At 37.3% G+C, this 20,394-nt stretch overlaps 1 protein-coding gene across 9 annotated transcripts in view; it reads right to left on the minus strand.

The window, feature by feature from the left end:
• Positions 1–20,394, minus strand: part of FAT3 (FAT atypical cadherin 3) — a 677,903-nt gene that overhangs the window by 109,574 nt on the left and 547,935 nt on the right. For all 9 annotated transcript variants that reach the window (XM_078339978.1, XM_035265268.3, XM_078339977.1 and 6 more), the window contains one exon: positions 15,951–16,090. In XM_078339978.1, coding sequence (XP_078196104.1) covers positions 15,951–16,090 — 140 coding nt within the window. The remainder of the gene's footprint in view (positions 1–15,950; positions 16,091–20,394) is intronic.

The following is a 20,394-nucleotide window of genomic DNA, read 5'->3' on the forward strand; positions in this document are numbered from 1 at the left end:
GTTTTCAAACGGTTTTCTTTCATAAAACATTTTGTTATTTAAATTTTCAGACAAATATGAAATAGTGTAGTGAACACTCCAATATTTATCACTCAGCTTTGATAATAATCAATTGCTATGCTGGTTTCATCATACTCCCACTCATCCCCGCCTGTTTCCCCAAGTTATTTTAAAGCAAATCCCAGCCATCATGTAATTTCAGTATGCATCTTTAAAAGACAGGACTCTTAGAATAAACACAAACACACATAATACCATTGCTGCACCTAAACAGAGAATAGTTTCTTGGTGTCATCAAACAGCCTATTGGTGTTCATACTTCTCAAATTGTTTTTCCATGTATTTTGTGTTTGTTTATACATAAATATGTATACATATATTCAAATAATACATATTTGCATATCTTTTAATCAAGATATGCAAATAAGTTCCAAACATTGCATCTGGTTGATACATCCATAAATGTGTTAATTATATTTGAATTTATAGGTTCTTTCTAAAACTCTTCTCTATTTCCTTGCAATTTTTATGGTGTTATGGTTGATATTGAAGAATTGAGCCATTTTCTCTTTAGTTCCCACAGTCTGAAATTTGGTCATAGCACCCTGTGGTTTTGTTCTACATGTTTCTCTGTCCCCTGTGTTTCTTAAAAATTAATAGTTTGATCTAAAAAGCTTGCTAAGATTCAATTTTCTTATTTATTTACTTATTTATTTTTGGACAAAACTCCTTCATGGGTGATTTGGTGTACTTCCATCTGGAGATACATACTATTTGGTTCTCTCTCTTGTTCTGTGATATTAGCAGACACTGGCAATCATTATACAGATAATTCTTTAAAAAGTTCAGAATGATAATGTTCTAATTCTATGATTTTCTTCCTCATTTATTAGTTGGAACAGTTCTCTGAAAAGAAACTTCTCAACTATTTGGTTACTCTGAAGTACATTTCATATAGGAAAAGCAGGGTAAATAATTTTTCCCTCTTAATTTGAAATAATGAGTTGGTTCTTTGGCTCCTCCCAAAGTGAATAATGAGGTACTCTTTTTCAACCATTATTTTGAACTCATGAATTTGATTACATCTGATTTGTTTCTTTCCATCATAGTTATTATATTGATGATGCACATATAGCCCTACTTTAGGCTGTAGGAGCCTCTTCCAATTAGTTCCTGACATCTTTTGACACAGCCCTAGTACTCTTTGATCGCTTCCTTGCTTTCTGAAAATTGCTACCAGTAATTTTTCCAGTGTTGTCTTGTACATTTTCTGCCCCAATCTTGAATTACCCATTTCTCCAAAATGGCTTGTTTCCTTTTTAGTTGGAAATGATATTCAGAGACCATGAACCACTGTTAGGAATGCTTATTGGTTATTGGGTTTGTTATTATGTTTCAGTTTTATTCACTGGACAGAGTCAGGAAAGGTTTGTGGGTTTAACTAAATATTTCATGAGTTCATATTGCTGCTTCCTATTCAACATTATAGCATCAAAGTTTTTACTTAATCTCATGGATTTTACATTTGTATCTCCTTTCTCTCATGCTGAAATTTCTCATGCTTAAGACATCATCAAAATTATTCATTGCTTTATTTAAACCACATGCACAAAAATCTCAGGATAATTCCAACATTCTTATTATAATTACATTACAATTATGATCATTAAAAACAATTTTAATATTATCTTGTAGTTCTTTTTATTCTTAGGATTTATCCCACTAGGAATATATAGTCAAATCAGTGTGTTTAAAGTCACTTAAAATAGTTCTTTTCTGTGTAGATGTGCCACCAACTTCATATACATCTAACATTATTTGTTTCCATTTGTATTCGAATTTTAGACTTGCTTTTTAAATGTTTAATTTAATGTTATATGTAAAGGTACCAAAGTCAAGTTTACAAAAGAGATACATTCAAAGAAGTTCAGCTTCTATACCTCCCCCCTATACTCTATTCCCTTCTCCTACAGATAACTTTTAAAAAAAATGGTATGGTTTACCCATTAAATATTTTGTTAATATAAATATACTGTATACACTGTTGCCGGCCATGCTATTTCATTTAACATTACATTAACATTATAGTTACAATTAACATAACATTAACACTGGTTCTCAACTAGGGAGGGTTTTGTCTTCCACAGGACATTTGGTAGCGTCTAAAGGCATTTTTGGTTATCACACTGGGAGGAGGACTGTTTCTGACATCTAGTGGGTACGGGCCAGGGATGCTGCTAAACATTCTACAGTGGCACAGGACAGTCTCCACAACAAAGAATTATCTAACCCAAAATGCCAATAGCGTTGCTGTGGAGAAACTCTATATTAAATTCTTAAGATAATGTCATAGAAATACAGAGATACTCTTCCAATGAGTAGATGAAGCAGTTAATTTAACTATTTTTCTACTGGTGTTCATTACGATGTCTCCAATTTTTGTTCTTAGAGTGTGCAAGGAGAAGCCTTGTGCCCATGAGTTTTTTTTTTTCCATATTTTTTGCAAGCACATATTTAGGTTCTAGAATTGGGATAGTTAGATCAAAGTATAGGTACTTATATAGTTTTTATATATATTCCCATATTTCCCTTGCTCAAAGGTCTTATCATTTTGCATTCCCAAAATAGTATGTAAGAATGATTGTCTCTCACAATGCCAACAGAATATGTAGTAAGACCTCTGATTTTCTGCCAATCTGATGGATGAGAAATGGCATTTCAGTATAGTTTTAATTTACCTTTCCCTTATTTTTGAGTGACGTGGAGCAATTTTTCACATATTTAGGAACCATTTGCATTTTTTTCTGTTTAATTATTTGTATCTCATCTCATTCTTCTATAGATTAGATGGCCTCTTGTTCTTTATTTCTGGAAGTTGGTGATAAATCACAAACATGTTTTCAATTTTGTCAGGTAGTTTTATTTCACTTATGGTGGATTTTTTTTTCTTTCTGTGCAAAAGTGAATACATCAATCTTTTTCCTTATCATTTCTGGATTCACAGTTACGACTATTTTGTGAACTTTCAGGTTATAAATGAACACATTCATATTAAAAATGCATTTGTATGTTTTCTTTTCTTTCATTTACATCGTTAATCCACTTGGAATTTTTCCTGGTATACTGTGATTATTTTCCATATGGCTCTCCATTTGTCTCAATGCCACTCTTTAGAAAATCCATATTTCTAGATTTTCTATTCTGTTCCATTGGTTTATCTGTCTTTTCATGTATCAGTACCAAAATATTTTAATTATAGATGATTTATAGTACATTTTAATGTTTGGAAAAGCTATGCCCTCTTTTTCTTCTTTCTCAGGGTTTTCCTGGCGATTCTTGCTGCTGCTTCTTAATAAACCTGTATAGCACATGATAGAAACTGCACAGTATTGTTAATTGCAATTATGCTTTAAGTACAGGTTAACTGAAGGAAAACTGACTTCTTTCTAATGTAGTCTTCCTATCCAAGAACATGGCTTGTCTTTTTTCATTTGTTCAATATACTGTTTTATTTTTCTGGGAATATTTAGTTTTCCTTAAATAGGTTTTGAACACTTTTTAAAGTTTATATATATACTACCCTAAATGGAGTCTTCTTTTCCAATACATCCTTTCCCTGTTTTTTTATATATGTAAACTAATTATTTTTGTATGTTAAATTTTTAACCTCTTATTTTACTAAATTTTCCTATCACTTATAGAAGTTTTTCCATTCAGTCTTTTGAGTTTTTCAGATATATATAATTATACTACATGCAAACAGACACACTTTTACCTTTTTCTTTATGGCACAAACTGCTTTATCTTGTCTAATTGCATTGGCTATTACAGTATGACAGTAAACAGTAGTGAACACAGTGATGCTCTTGTCTGATTGCTAATAGAAAAATCCTCTAGTTATTCTCCATTAAATAGTATGCTAGTGTTTGGCTGTACTGTAGAACATTATTTACTTTTAAAAATAAATGCAACCAGATTAGGCCTATCTGTGTAAATGGCTGCACTCTCACTTTGGCACAAATAGGCCCTTTTGAGGGAAAGACAAGGGGTGGTGCTGCCACCTCTATGCTGGGATGACTTGCCATTCAGAGGAAGCTTGACATCGGACAAGCTTTGCCCTGTAGTAGTCTGTGGTAGAAAAAGGGTTAAAAAGTGTGCTGGTAAAGTTTTGGATATTGTTTTTTCTCCACTGTATTTGCAGAACCATTCTAGATTCTTTGAATGCCAATTCTTTCATTTACAAAGTTCAAGTTAACTTAGTCAAGATGCTAAAATATTTGTGTTCAGTTATATTAATGGGATGAAAAAGCCTTTGTGGCCAGCAAGACTGCCCTGACCTTCACGAAGTTTCAAAATTGATGTGCTCTTGAAAAGCTTGCCTCTTTTTGCCTGCTTTGTCTTAAGCCTAATCTACAGTCAGAACAAGTGTTTCTCTGTAAAAGACTTCCTTCTCCTCATTTGCTTTTTATTTCCCACAGCCGGGGCCATTTGTGAGCTCCTGAACTAAGAAACAAAGCAAAGTAACTCTCAAAGATGTTGTGTTCAAAATGGTAATTGAAATGCCTAAAGAAGTATAATGAAATCAAAGCAGGAGGAAACCTGAATATAGGAAGTCTCTTCAGAGCTGGTTTCAATGCTGCCCACCACAAACACTTGGGGTTTTGCTGGCTCTTCTAAGCTAACTTTGGGTGGATGCCAAGATCTGCTTCACAAAGGCTCATGGAGTGTCCATGGGGCGAGCTGTAGGGTGAAAGCGCTGTCTTTTATTAGAACCAATTAAATCCTAAATTACTGAAATTCTCTTATGCCTCTGCTGGCATTTCAAAACCATATTTAAAACATTCTATAGTTATAATTTCAAGGGTGAAGCCCCTTGTATTCTTCTCAAGTTTACAAGTTTTGTTTATGAATGAATAAGTAGAAAAATCACATCAGCTTGTACTAGTTTTACAGTTTATAAATCTGTATTACATTCATTTCCTGGACTTTATTATACCTGGTTTATCAGTGGGAAAAATGAGAATTAGAGAAGTTAAAGGATGTGCCTAACTAAAGTCCTAATGGCAAGGCCAGACTCATCCCCAGGTATTACAGAGCCAATTCTGTATTCACCCCATTCTATCATTTCCATGTGCATTTAAGTTACACATTAAAAATTACACATAACATTTATCACATACAATGTGTACAATTATTATGTACTTTGCCATAGAGAAATCCTAATTAACAAAATAGATAACTGATTCCATTCACATTTCAGGGACATTCATTATAAGGTTATTTTAAATATAAAGATCCCTGGTACCTTTAAAATTAGAATTTATGTTCAAAAATTGATTTCCTCATATGGTGTCAAGCCCAGATCTATTACATACAGTGAAATTTTATTATTATTTTATTATTTTTTGAGATAGGGTCTCCCTCTGTCTCCTAGGCTCTGATCATAGCTTACTATAACTTGAATCTTTGGGCTCAAGTGATCCTTTTTCCTCAGCCTCTTGAGTAACTGACACTATAGATGCATGTGACCACTATGCCTGGTTAATTTAAAAATTCAATCATAGCTCACTGCAGTTTCAGACTCAAACCTCAGCCTCCCAAAGAGCTGGGACAATCGGAATGTACCACCAGGCCTGGCTAATATTTTGTTTTGTAGAGACAAGTTCTCACTATGTTACTCAGGCTGGTCTCAAACTCCTGGCCTCAAGCAATCCTTCCCCTTGGCCTCCCAAAGTCCTGGGATTACAGGCATGAGCTACCATATCTTGCCCTATCATTTTTTTAAATTAAAAAATAAGTCTTTCATTTTAAGATTTTCCAGCAATTTCCTAATCTAAATACACAAGGAAAGTGTAGGCCACTGCCTTTTTTCACCTGCTGAGAGGCAGATGCCACAAAAGGAGTTGAAGGGAAAACCCTGATGAGGGAGATGTCGTGTGGGAGGCTGTTTTCTAGGGAAGCATAGAGTACCTGTAGCAAAAATGATTTGTTTCTTCCCCTTTGTAAAGTAGGTTCAGGATGAAGGGAGGCCATAAAACAAAGTCCAAATCTTCAAGATAAAAAGCTACTTTTTAAGGAAGCAGGCCATTTAGAAACTCCAAACACAGAGTTTAGAGATGAGAGAGGAGGAATGAGATCCTCAAAGTGGTGAAGATCAAGACTGACCTTAGGAATTCAGGTCACAGCTCTCCTAGCCCCAGTGCATGCAGGCCCTTTGGCAGAAAGACTGGCCAATTTCATTAATCGTCTTTGCGAGGCTTTAGAATTTTGGAGATTTGAAAGAGATTTTTAAATCTCAGGTTTGGCTATGAAGCATTTGGATACAAGCTGATATTCCTACCTTTTAAGTTTCATTTTAATCAATTAATTTTTGAGACAGGGTTTCTGGAGTGCAGTGGTGTGACCATGGCTCACTGCAGCCTCAACCTCCTGGGCTCAGAGGATCATCCTGCCTTCCAAGTAGCTGAGATTACAGGTGTGTGCCCCCATACCTTTCTGGTTTTTAAATTTTTTTTATGCAAATACTGGGGTGGTCTTGAACTCTTGGGCTCAAGCAATCCTCTTGCCTTGGCCTCCCTTAGTGTTGGGATTATAGGCATGACTCCTGTACCAAGCCTTTTAATTTTTTTAGAGTTAGGGCATGATCATAGCTTACTATAACTTGAATCTTTGGGCTCAAGTGATCCTTTTTCCTCAGCCTCTTGAGTAACTGACACTATAGATGCATGTGACCACTATGCCTGGTTAATTTAAAAATTATTATTATTATTATTGCAGAGATAAGTTCTCACTATGTTGCTCGGGTTAGTCTTGAATTTCTGGCCTCAAGTGAACCTCCCGTCTCAGCCTCCCAAAATGTTGGGATTACATGCGTGAGACATTGTGCCTAGCCTCCCTATCATTGTAAGTCCAAAGGATGACCAGAATAAGAAAAACGTTAAAACCACAAAATCACATGGGTCCCTGAATCAAATCAATGTAACTTTCAGATTATAATTTGGACATGGCTGTCTCTGCTGTCTTTCATAAATAACAATAATAGCCATACACATATTGTACAGCTAATTGAGAAATAAACAATAATAAAGCCTGTATGCACATCAGATTCCAAGAATCTTTTTGTAATAGCTTATTTCAACTTATAATTTGAGGCATGTAAGGTTTTATCCTCCTTATGCTGAAGAAACTAAGTCTCAAAGAGAATAAGCTGCCTTCTATAGTAACACAGACAGCAATTGGTTAAGTGCTGACTTGAACGTGGGTTGCCTAATTCTGAGTTGGTGCTCCTTTCGTTATAGCAGATGACTTCAATAACGAGTTAAAGTGCATGTTTTATATATACAAATGTGTAGGAAAACTTTCCTGGACTTGTATATTATTTTGAGAAGAAGCAGGTTTATATCTCTTCAGTTGTGTATACCTAAGCTGTCTGTGCCTCAAATTCTCACTGGAAAATGAGTGTAATGATAATGCCCGATTTAAGTATCCAGAGTTATAGGGGAAAGAAGCTTAAGAATGAGCCTTATGGCCTGGCATCATGGCTCATGCCTGTATTCCCAGCACTTTCAGAGGCCAAGATGGTGGGTCGTTTGAGGTCAGGAGTTCGAGGCCAGCCTGGCCAACATGGGGAAACCCCATCTCTACTAAAAATACAAAAATTAGACCAGTGTGGTGGCATGTGCCTGTAGTCCCAGCTACTCTGGAGGCTGAGGCAGGAGAATCACTTGAACCTAGGAGGCAGAGGCTGCAGTGAGCCAAGATTGTGCCACTGCACTCCAGCCTGGCCAACAGAGCAAGACTCTGTCTCAAAAAAAAAAAAAAAAAGAATGAGCCTTATTAGTTAAATAATTATTATATAAATATCAGGTATCATATATTACTATATATTACTAATATCATATATATTTTCATCTATTAACTCTTTGAAAGAGCCATGTTCTAGATTCGTTTAAACTTGCTCTGATGATGCATGTGGTAGCACACACCTATAGTGTCAGCTACTTGGGAGGCTTGAGGTGGGAGTATTGTTTGAACTCAGCGAGTCCAGGCTACAGTGAACTGTAATTGTGCCACTGCACTCCAGCTTGGGTTACAGAGTGAGACCCTATTCCATTAAAAAAAAAAAGAAGTTACCATAAACTTAGAAGCTTAAGGGTATTCAAATAGGAAAGGAGGAAGCCAAATTGTCTCTATTTGCAGACGACATGATAGTATATCTAGAAGACCCCATCGTCTCAGCCCAAAATCTCCTGAAACTGATAAGCAACTTAAGCAAAGTCTCAGGATACAAAATCAATGTGCAAAAATCACAAGCATTCCTAAACACCAATAACAGACTTAAAGAGAGCCAAATCAAGAACGAACTGCCATTCACAATTGCTACAAAGAGAATAAAATACCTAGGAATACAACTAACAAGGAACGTAAAGGACTTTTTCAAGGAGAACTACAAACCACTGCTCAACAAAATAAGAGAGGACACAGATGGAGAAACATTCCTTGTTCATGGTTAGGAAGAATCAATATCATGAAAATCGCCATACTGCTCAAAGTAATTTACAGATTCAACACTATCCCCATCAAGCTACCAATGACCTTCTTCACAGAACTGGAAAAGAACACCTTAAACTTCATATGGAACCAAAAGAGAGCCCACATAGCCAAGTCAATTCTAAGTAAAAAACACAGCAGGAGGCATCACACTACTGGACTTCAAACTATACTACAAGGCTACAGTAATCAAAACAGCAAATATAGACCAATGGAACAGAACAGAGGCATTGGAGGCAACATAACATATCGATAACCATACAATTTTTGATAAACATGACAAAAACAAGCAATGGGGAAAGGATTCCCTGTTTAATAAATGGTGTTGGGAAAACTGGCTAGCCATGTGCAGAAAGCAGAAACTGGACCCCTTCCTGACACCTTACACTAAAATTAACTCCAGATGGATTAAAGACTTAAACATACGACCTAACACCATAAAAACCCTAGAAGAAAATCTAGGCAAAACCATTCGGGACATAGGAGTAGGCAAGGACTCCATGACTAAAACACCAAAAGCATTGGCAACAAAAGCCAAATAGACAAATGGGACCTGATCAAACTCCACAGCTTCTGCAGGGCAAAAGAAACAGTCATTAGAGTGAATCAGCAACCAGCAGAATGGGAAAAAATGTTTGCAGTTTACCCATCTGACAAAGGGCTGACATCCAGAATTTATAAAGAACTAAAAAAGATTTACAAGAAAAAAACAAACAAGCCTATTCAAAAGTGGGCAAAGGATATGAACAGACACTTTACAAAAGAAGACATACATGAGGCCAACAAACTATGAAAAAATCCTCATCATCACTGGTTATTAGAGAGATGCAAATCAAAAGTACATTGAGATACCATCTCACGCCAGTTAGAATGGTGATCATTAAAAAGTCTGGAGACAACAGATGCTGGAGAGGATGTGGAGAAATAGGAACACTTTTACACTGCTGGTGGGAGAGTAAATTAGTTCAGCCATTGTGGAAGACAGTGTGGCGATTCCTCAAGGACCTAGAAATAGAAATTACATTTGACCCAGCAATCCCATTACTGGGTATATATCCAAAGGACAATAAATCAGTCTACTATAAGGACACATGCACACGAATGTTCATAGCAGCACTGTTTACAATAGCAAAGACCTGGAATCAACCCAAATGCCCATCGATGATAGACTGGACAGGGAAAATGTGGCACATATACACCATGGAATATTATGCAGCAATCAAAAATGATGAGTTCATGTCCTTTGTAGGGACATGGATGAACCTGGAGAACATCATTCTCAGCAAACTGACACAAGAACAGAAAATCAAACACTGCATGTTCTCACTCACAGGTGGGTGTTGAACAATGAGAACATATAGACACAGGGAGAGGAGCACTACACACTGGGGTCTGTTGGGGGGAATAGGGGAGACACAGCAGGGGGTGGGGAGTTGGGGAGAGATAGCATGGGGAGAAATGCCAGATATAGGTGAAGGGGAGGAAGGCAGCAAATCACACTGCCATGTGTGTACCTATGCAACTATCTTGCATGTTCTTCACATGTACCGCAAAACTTAAAATGCAATTAAAAAAATAAATCTGAACATATATATATTTAAGATAGCTAAATCTTTTGTTGAATTAAAACTTTTATCAGTATAAAAAACAAACAAAAAAAAACTTAGAAGCTTAAAATACTGATTATCTCATAGTTCTGTAGGTGAGGAGTCAAGACCAAAATCAAGGGTTGGCATGGATGTGTTCCTTTCTGGAAGCACTGGGGATGACTGCCCCAAGTTCATTCCGGTTGTTTACCGAACATAGTTCCATGTGGTTGTAGAACTGAGGCCCCCAGTTTTCCTGCTGGCTGTCATCTGGGACTTTCTCTCATTGCCTTAAGGCTGCATTAATTCCTTGTCATGTTGCCACTTGCATGTTCAAACTAAAAATGACATCTCAAGTCCTTCTCACATTTTGAATCTCTGACTTTTCCTTTTGCTGCGCTTTTCTGACTCCAGCTAGAGAAAGTTATCTGCTTAAGGGCTCATGTGATTGGACTGAGCCTACCTGGATACTCCAGGATCCTCTCTGTATCTTAAGATTTATAGCCTAATTACATCTGCAAAGTCCCATTTGCCATGTCACACAGTATATTCACAAATCCAAAGATCAGGACATGAACATCTTCCTGGGGAAGTGAAGCAGAGCCCTGCTGCCTACCATGAATAGTACCTGTTTCACTGAGTAACTGTAAGAGTTAAATGATTTTGTTTTTGAGAATCATTATATACAAACACTTGGGTTTTTAAATCTTTCATGTGTTTCAGTCCATTATCCCATTATTCTTTTTGATGTTCCTATTATCCCATCTTTAATCAGTGGAAATCCATTTAAGTTTCCAGTTGTCATGCTTTACCATGATTCCAGCAGGCTCTTCTGGCAGGAACAGATGCTGTAGGCTCCTGCTGCAAACCTGCAGGTAGCCATTTCTATGAGGAATCCTGACTCCTTTCCTTGGTAAATGGTATGTAAAGATGGCAGTCTGGGCACTATGGGTAGAGTTCCTCTTGAAATGGCTTTGTAGTGCTGCTTGATGTTTGGATGGATGATAACCCCATCCTCCTAGGCATGTCACTCTTCCCACTTCTTATGGGCCTCTGTTTCTACTTGGATACTCTCTATTCCTCCCCTGCTTATAACAGCCAATGCTCCTTGTGATTCCTCAACTCTTTTCCAACCTGACACAGTAGTGATCCTTCATCCTTTCATCTTCCTGTGCCAGACACCCTTCAGACATCCTCACTCATCTCTGGGCTTCTAAGACATCAACATGGGGAACACTTCTGTAATGTTTAAGAATGGTAGTACCCCTTTCCCCCACAGACTATTCCTATTTTTAATAAGATTTCTCAAAGAGAGCTAATCTTCTGTTTGCTGTCCAAGGCTTTGGTGGACAAGCAATCTTTCTTGACCCATGAAAATAGTCCTTGGAAACACCATGGATAACAGGCAACCCAGTGACAGAGCTGGGGAGCCTTTAAAGGACAACAATTCCCCCAGGTGTGTGTGCATGTTTCCCAGGGAGTGTCCAGGGCTGCATGTTGAAATTTTTAACTAAAGTTACTGGCTGGAAAAAAAGTATTAAGGAGTTAGTTTATCTGAACCATTTTTAGATCACATACCCATTTGAACATCTGATGAAAATTATGGACTTGTGTAGAAAAACATATACACGTGCCAAAATTGATGAACAAGTTCATGGGCTTCAAGGACCTCTTAGGATCTCAAAATCTTTTGGAAAGTTTAAGTTGCTAGTACAGCTAGGTCCCAATTTGCACAGGCTTGTTAGAGATAGCAGGATTTGAAGTGGGGCAGGAATCTGGATAAGAAGGCATCAGAGTGCTGGTTTAACATCACTCCAGTGCATTAGTCATTCTTTGGTGTAGGGAAATGCTAATTCTGGTGCCAGTTCATGAACTAACTGTTATCTTTCCATGACATTAGTATAGAGGATGAGTAAGCTTTTAAAACTGGTAATAACTCTTGGGACATAGCAAGCACTAAAACATGCCAGTTGGTTTTAGGCAAAGAGAAGACTACTGAAAAGCCAACAAAGGTGACCATCCTGAGATGGCACATGAGGAACTGGGAAAAGCCCACTAAGAGACCTTTGGCCTGTTGTGGCCACAGAGTCCTTGACAAATTCTACTTCGTGTGCACTGAATGTGCCTTAAGGCATACTGTCTTGCACTTTCCACCACAGGACAAGTCAGAAAGTATCCAGAATAGTCCCCACTAAGGAGGGGGATGCAGCCACTGGATTTTCCATTTCATCAGAGCCCTGTCTCGCTTACTTCTCACAGCAACATGTGAGGCAAACCCCATGTTTGCCTCAGAGAAACTAACAGGTGATAGGAATAGTAACAATAGCAGTAGTAGCTAGTATTAGCTGAATTCTGACTACATTTAGACCTCATGCTGATACTCTGTATGCATCAACTCATGTAATCCTCACAGCAACTCCCATGTTGTAGGTATTGGAACCCCCAAACAAGAAGATGAGGGTGCAGAGAAGTTAGGTAGCTTGCTTGAGGTGACTTATCTGTTATATGGCAGAGTTGAGATTGGTATGCAAAATTCCCTGCTACAAAGCCTGTGTGGCCAATTACTACATTGTATTTATAAAAAGTATAATAATGTCCCCTATGAAATAAAGAACTAGTTTATGTAGAGGCCTTTGTCTATCTTGCTAGGTGTTTGCCAATGTTGGGATGCTTTATTCTTGTGTTTAGTTCATTGAAGCATTTACAACTTAAAATCCACAAGACCTTCTTATGTTCTGTGCTCTCACTAAGAAATCTAAGTAATGAAAAGGATGTTTGTCATTAGATATTGTAGCTCTGAGGCACGTGAATCCCATGAGCGCTGGGAGAACAGGACAAAACCAGAGGTGAAGGAAGGGTTTTCGTGTAGACACAGAATCACTGAGGTTCTGATGTATCTGACATTTGCAAAGCCAAGTTCAACATATTGTTTATGGATGATTTGAAGCCCATGTCATATCCTGTTTTATGATTCCAAATGAACAAAGCAGAGAAAAGTTCCCAAAGGAAAACTGAGCAGGTGTTTTGGGGCTACAGGACATTTATCTAGTTACACGGTGAAGGTTATCTGTTTGATGGTAGAATCATTAAGTTGCCCAGGGTCATGCATAGGAACATGCTTTCATGGTTTCTGAAAGAAATCTGGAATGCCTTTTATTTCCCAAAACATCCTTTTGCAAAATGTCCTTGACACCGTGAGTGCTAATTCAGAGAGGCACTCCTGCCACCACTGCCAGGAGAGCCGTGGTAAATGTGAGAGAGGCCTGGATTGGCAGGGGCTGGTGAGGTGGTCAGGCCCTAAGATAGCTCATCAGACAGAGTAATGACTTCCTGATGGTAATACCAATGACACACAAGTATGTATTTCAGAAACTCTTAGTTCTCACTTTGTGAAAAGGTCATGACTCTGGAGACACAGAGTGACTTGAATGCTTTTGACAAGAAAATCTCTTGGTATCCTTTATTAACTTCCTTATCTTGGCCCTACCAAAAGGTGTCTCAAAGTTCACCTAATTCTCTAACTCCGTCTAAACAGCCTGGAGGTAAGCCTAACTGTAAACTAGTCAGAAATAAAATAAACAAAAACAGGACTCAAATAGTGTGTACATTCAAAGTCTTGTCATGTATGTTTCCATACTAAATTGAAAAAAGTGAGTGCACATCAGTCACCTGGATTTAAAACTCTGAATCACTGTGACCTTCGTATTTAGCATCTAGAACCACTCCGAGCATGTGGTATGAACTCCAAAGATATGTGTGGAACAAATGCTGTTAAACAATTTCTCATTTAGTTCTAATAAAATTCTAAAGTAAAAGTATTATTGATAATTTTTGTTGTTAACATGAATCAGTTTTCTGCTTCTGAGATCCAGCATATCTGCTACATAAACTCTGCTGAATATGTATCTACTATTCATTCACTCATTCTAAAAGTATTCAATTTTTAAAATATCCATAATGGTATTCTGGGCACACTGAATACCATTTAATTCAACTGATATGAAACCCTGGAGAAAAGTCTGGAGATGAATATGGCTTCATGCTTTATTTGTATTTTATTCAAATATGTCTTATGTTTTTAAGTGGCACTAAAAAGTCGAGGTTGAATATGCTAAGAGAAAGCTAATTTTTAAAACTTAAATTCATATTTAAAGTAAATTAAGACTTAAGACAGCAATACAGCAGGTGGGTTGTTTTGTATTAGTCTTCGGGGGCATGATTTGGATTGTGTGGTGCTTGAAAGACCTCAGCCATGGGTGCTTTCCATGCATCTATATTTTAGCCTTGAAAATACCCTGAAACAGTATAGCTTTCAATAGGGTGACCATATAATTTATCATCTAAACTGGTACCATTTAGAGAGTGAATGGGGGTATTATTAATAATTAGGCCAACGCACAGACATAATGGGACTCTTTAAGGCAAACAGGGTCATAGGATCCTCCTAGTTCTTGGGAAAAGACACAGGTTGGAGGATCAGAAATTGTCACATACTGGCTGCCATATTATGTGCAAGTCACTTCCCCTTTCTAAGGTTTCAGTTTATTCAAATAAAAAGTAAAGGAGTTGTACTAAGTTGAACCCTATTGTTTTCTTCAAATTCTACCATTCTATGATTATAAACAGACTCAAAGGAAAGAGTTTCATTATATTTTTGAAATAGTCTCAAACTAAGAGGCAGCTGGTTAGGCAAACATATGAAATATTCATCCTCTCTCCTTTTTAAAACAGCATAGTTGCAAATGCTTACATCATATTTAAGATGAAACAACACTTGCTTGCCTTGGGTTGGCAAAAATTTCATCTTCACCACCTGAAGCATTGTGTTCAGAAAGATTCTAAGGACACATCTGGGCTCAGCAGAAAAATAGGCCTTGATGAATTAGTGATGCTTTCTACAGTCAGGCGAACTGCAGAGCACACCAGGGACTAAAAGAGGGGTTATAGTATAGGCATGTGTCAGCTCTCCGCCACAACTGGCCTAGGTCTCTGGTGCTAAAAAATCAAACAAAAAAACTTCTTATATTTAGTACAAGTCTGTCCCATACTGATATCTAACATTGTGTTAGTCTCAGAAAGATGTACTCAGCCACATGAGCAGCCCAGAGATTTTCTTTCCCTCTGGCTCTCAATGCCCTTTCAAATGCACTGAGTTGTAGAGCATAAGGAGCCGTCCTTGACCCTGGCTGCATGTTAGAATCACATAGGATTTCTGTGGCTGGGGTCCAGCCATTGGTGTTTTTAACCTCTCCCCACAATGAGGGAATTTTACTCTACAGCAGGGAAAATGAGGCTGCAAAGGCAGAAGAGAAGACACCTAGATCCCAGTCCTTTTTTTTTTTTTTTTTTACTAAGGCTGTGTGACCTTGGATATATTACTTAGCTTGTCTAAATCTATAAATGAATTTGGACTCCTAGGTATTCTCTAGCTATAACTTTCTGTGACTAAAAAACAAGGAGGTAAAGAATAACATGGTGTGTTAACTCAAGCAATATAGATGTCCTCCTCTTTGGAAATTCAAGGAAAGTTGATTTTATTGTCAAACAGATAAATCTACAGTAGATGATCAGGAAACAAACATGTATCACTTTCCCATGCATGATCAATCACAACTTCTTGAAAACGGTAGCTAAGTCATATGATATCATCTATAGAATCCCCTTTCTCAGTTGTTCTTGAAAATGATTTTTTTAAACACTAGAAAACCATGGACATAATTGACTACTTCCACTACGTATTTTTTGTCATGGCTTGCACCCCTGACTTTAGCAGCTCTTTCAGCATTCCTGTAATTCAGTGATTTAACATCTCACCTGAGTGACAGCAACATTTGTCCCATCGGTGACTTCCACACTCATATTATAGATGGACCTCTGCTCTGCATCCAAAGGTTTTGCGATGACAATTGTCCCAACACCCTTCTCTGCATCAAAAGCGCTGTCAAAATTCCCCCCTGATGATTTCACAGAAACATGAAATTAGCAAATCTGAGAACTTATTACATTTATTATATCATGTATCTTTAAAGGGAGCTCTTATACAGAAATATTTTTTGACAGACACCCCTATGGCTCAATTTTGTACATCGTAAATGGGACCTCTTTATTTCTAACTTGATTCATAGTTCAAAACACAGCCTCTACAATGCATAACAAATGTCATGGAAAAGGAACGTATTGCAAAGAAAATCCTTAGCAGTAATGTTAGAGTAGTGAAGCATAAACTGACTCCATTAAATATTCAGAAACCTAAAGGCCCTTCAACTTTTTGTGGCTTCTGTGTTAGAAATTTATAGATCTTTTTATTTTTTTTCCAAAGTAGATTAAATTTCAAGTAAATAAATAATCCAATTATTAATGAAATGAGTAGACATTAAAAGTCTATTCCAGGATTGATGGTAAACATTTGGCTGCTAGAATTCAGATTCCCTTAATTAAATGTCAGAAATAAAATTATAAATTCTAAACAGTAAGAAAAACCAAAAAAAATTCATATTAAAAATTCTGTATCTGTAAGCTGGGACATTTATAGAAATACTATTTTGCCATCTTGACAGTAAAAAAACTATTTTTTTTCCCTAAAAATGCAAAAAGTCTAGGAAGAGTCACAAAATAAAATTGGGAAAGAAGTAGAAGAAAACATCAGTTTATATAACAACAAAATATAAAAACTTCACATGAAAGCTTAGAAAACTATACTTTCTCTTCAACTCCTGGGCAAGGTATAACTCACAGTCTGTGAATGATGCGCTTAAGACAACATTGTCATTGTTGAAATGACTGCTGATGTTTCCACCTCTGTGAACCAAAGTGTGGTTTATGATCTGCCCAAAATGAAATATTTTTTAAGGGGGAGAAAGATAATGGTATAAATGCCAGAACAATTTTAATTAAGCATGAGTATATATTTACAAGCTCTATTTACTTTGGCCTGAAATATCATGGTGTTGATTTTGTTCTCAGACAGTAATTTTATTTAACTATAGCATATGCGGCAATGCATTTATTGAATTTCATATTTTGGAAAAAACTAACTTTGGTTTATTTTTACATCCCACGTTCTTTGTACTTCATGTTGCTGATCAATGAACAATATATTTCTTTTACATAATAATTTAGGAATAGACAATAAAGGGAAGGATAATTTTACCTGAATTACTAGAATCTGAGGTCCAATGACACAAAATAAATAATATAGTTGACTTAAAAAAAACCTGGCATATATATATTTATATCTCAAATGTGTATTGCTTGCAGCTGTCATATACACTTAAGATTATTTAATTGCAAGAGAGAATATAATTGCCCTTGACATTTAATTAAAGTTATGGAGATATGAGAGTATCAGAGAATTGCTTGGGGATTATATACTTTTTCAAAAATTTCATCTAAAAAGAGACTTGTCTTCCAATTAATATCTTTTCATTGATTTACGGAGGATCACTAAATGTTACCTCCAAAAACATTTGTTTGAAGATAGGATACGGAGAGAGGGGGAGGTCTAGGCTGAAAAGGGAAGCAAGCCTTAGGTCACCATTTTTTATCCAAAGGGAATATTTCATGCTGATAATAACATGAAATAAAATGGAAGGCTGATTTGAAAGTCTTGAAAAACCATTTTCATGAGCAAAAGAAAAAAAATAATCATTTGCTATTAAGTGGTACATTCTGAGAAAAATTTCACCATGGAAACTTTGAAAGAAAAGATATAAAATTGACTCATAGTCCTGTATGGAAGGAAAGAGGAGAATGCAGCTTCTCAATTTGTTTCTAGTGGGTATTAAATCGCATTTAGAATGTTTTCCTCACCAAAACATTAACTTTCTTAAATCTTAGGGCCATGATATTATTTGGAGGTTGGGGAAGGAGTCATCCTCTAGTGTTGATTATTTTAAAATGTGAAAATGTGTGAGTCAAGTCAAAATAAAAACTATATAAATTATAAAACTTTAGTTTGCTCCAGTTTAAAGATAATTAAAAATAAAATTTAGAGAACCAGCAATCTAAATCTAAAATTTAGATTCTAGTTTGAGTTACTGTTTAAATGGAGCAGCCCTATTTGCTCTCTCTCACTGACTTTGACTCACATTCTGCCCTGGGCCCTGTACAAAAACATATAATCATCTCAGGCACTAGTGGCGTAACATTTAGACATGGCAAATAGAGGGTGTGCTTTTTCTTAGGCATTTTTCATATCAAAACAACTACTTTTATGGTTTTTTTTTACAGTTTTCTCTCTTCCTGTGTGTGTTCATATATGTATTCGTGTGTGTATATGTATGTGTGTATCTCCCTCAAATACTTTAGAACAGAAACCTCTAAAGGGACAGAGGAGATAGATAGTCAGAAGAGCAAAGCCAAGAGCAATTGAGAGGGAGCCTAAAAAATGATATTTCTCAGTCTACCAATACTAGCAGCCCCGGACACTCATTTTCCGGATATTTGTGCCTAGTTCAACCAAGATGTAATGTTAAACAAAATCTTCCCTGAGTTTTAAAATGAATTTCTGACAAGGGACACAGAATCTAGACCTGCAGTTTACCACCAACCCTCAAACAATTTAATAACCTACTACTTAAGCATCCCATTTCATGAATGACTCCATATCTCTCCCCCAGGTCTCATTTTTCAGGCTCCCTTTTAGCCTGAAAGTGATTTCATTTTCATAGGAAACCACATCCAAATTGTCCAGAGTGAGAATATCAAATGCTAGGAGTCCATTTTCTTTAGCAGCATTCTGTTTAAACAAGGTGTGCTTCCTCAGAGCCAGTAACAGAACATGCAAAGCCAGAGTGTGTTTGGTGCAGCAGCGTTAGGCTCAACAAAAGGTTGGGGAGGAGGGAGGACACCGCAGAGCTGGTCTGAGTTTCAACAAAGTGGGAAATTAGAAAAGTCACAGCCTGAGCGTTGCTGCAGGGGTGTGCGGCAGAGATGGTTAAAAGCGAGGTTGTGAACAGCCCACATAACAGATAATTCACATCAGGGACATTTCTCTTTGACCATTTCGGTCAAGACAGGTGTAATAGAGTAAACAAAGAGCAGAAGAGGCACACTGGATTTCTGCTGGATTCTGAAGTTAAACATCCCAAGTAGGAATGTCCTGAAAGGGTTTAAAAATGGGCTATAAATGGAAATATTTTGAGCCAGCAGCTACTGCTTAAATGTGCTGGGCACTGGAGTACCGGGCCATAATTCAGTCTAGTTTTTCTTTATAGAAGGGTACGAAGCACCTCTGTCCCTCCATAAAGAGACCCAACCGTGAGAATCACCCAGCTTCCCCTTTAGAGAAGCTTCCAGGTCCCTCCCCTAGCATATAACTCTATTCCACTCCATGTGTAATTGTAAAAATACCAGCCCACATCTAGTTGTCACCAAAAAGCAGGTGTTATATGAGCAGCTTCCAGAACACGGAGCTGCCGAATCTCAATGAATTCAGGGAGTTGTGCATAAGCTGTTCATTCAGGTCAGCATGTACACTGAACTGAAGAAGGAATGCTAAACACTGGTTACGGTTTGATCTTGAAAATGCTAAACACCAATTACTGTTTATCTCTAATTTTCTGCCTTGAAATGAAAGCAAGCACAGTACCTGGCTGAAAAGGATATTTACTTGGAAGACAGGAGATACCAGGTGGAGGTCAGGAAACAGAAAGAAAATCCTTTCCAGAATAGAGTTTAAGTTCATTTTTCTTAAAACTGTTAATAGTATATTAAGTGTTTCTAGGCTTATTATTTTCCTGAAGTTTCTTCAGATGTGCTCCTATGAATCAGACTGTTGCTATGGAAAAATGAGAGGCTTACTTGGGATCAAATTAGGGAAAAAGGACAGAAGAGGGGAAATGAAGTGTTTGATGTTGAATGACTTGGAGCAAGGGACACCCTGATGCAGAAGCAGCTGTAGCAGAAGTGATGCATCAACGTGTTTTTTCTCCATAGCACTGGGTAAAAGTCTTTTGTTAGAGAAATATGGCCACCTGGTTAGGGAAGACCCAGAGGTGCCCAAGCTCTAGTTGAAGAACAAGGCTGCTGCTATTGCTACCAGAGACTTCAACTGGCCTCCCTGATTCATCTCTAAGTGATGGCTCCACTGGGGACAAAGTTCAAGAAAGACAGGCATAAGCTTATGACACAGCAGCAGCCTGGAGCCCAAAGTTTGAAGGAATCTATGACAAATTAAGGATCAAGGCGGCCTTCCTGTATCTGCAACACAGAAAGACACTTCAGCTAGAGTTGAACCTACGTGCTAGCACTCACCAGC

This window comes from Callithrix jacchus, chromosome 10, assembly GCF_049354715.1.
Source record: "Callithrix jacchus isolate 240 chromosome 10, calJac240_pri, whole genome shotgun sequence".
Classification (NCBI taxonomy): Eukaryota; Metazoa; Chordata; class Mammalia; order Primates; family Cebidae; genus Callithrix; species Callithrix jacchus.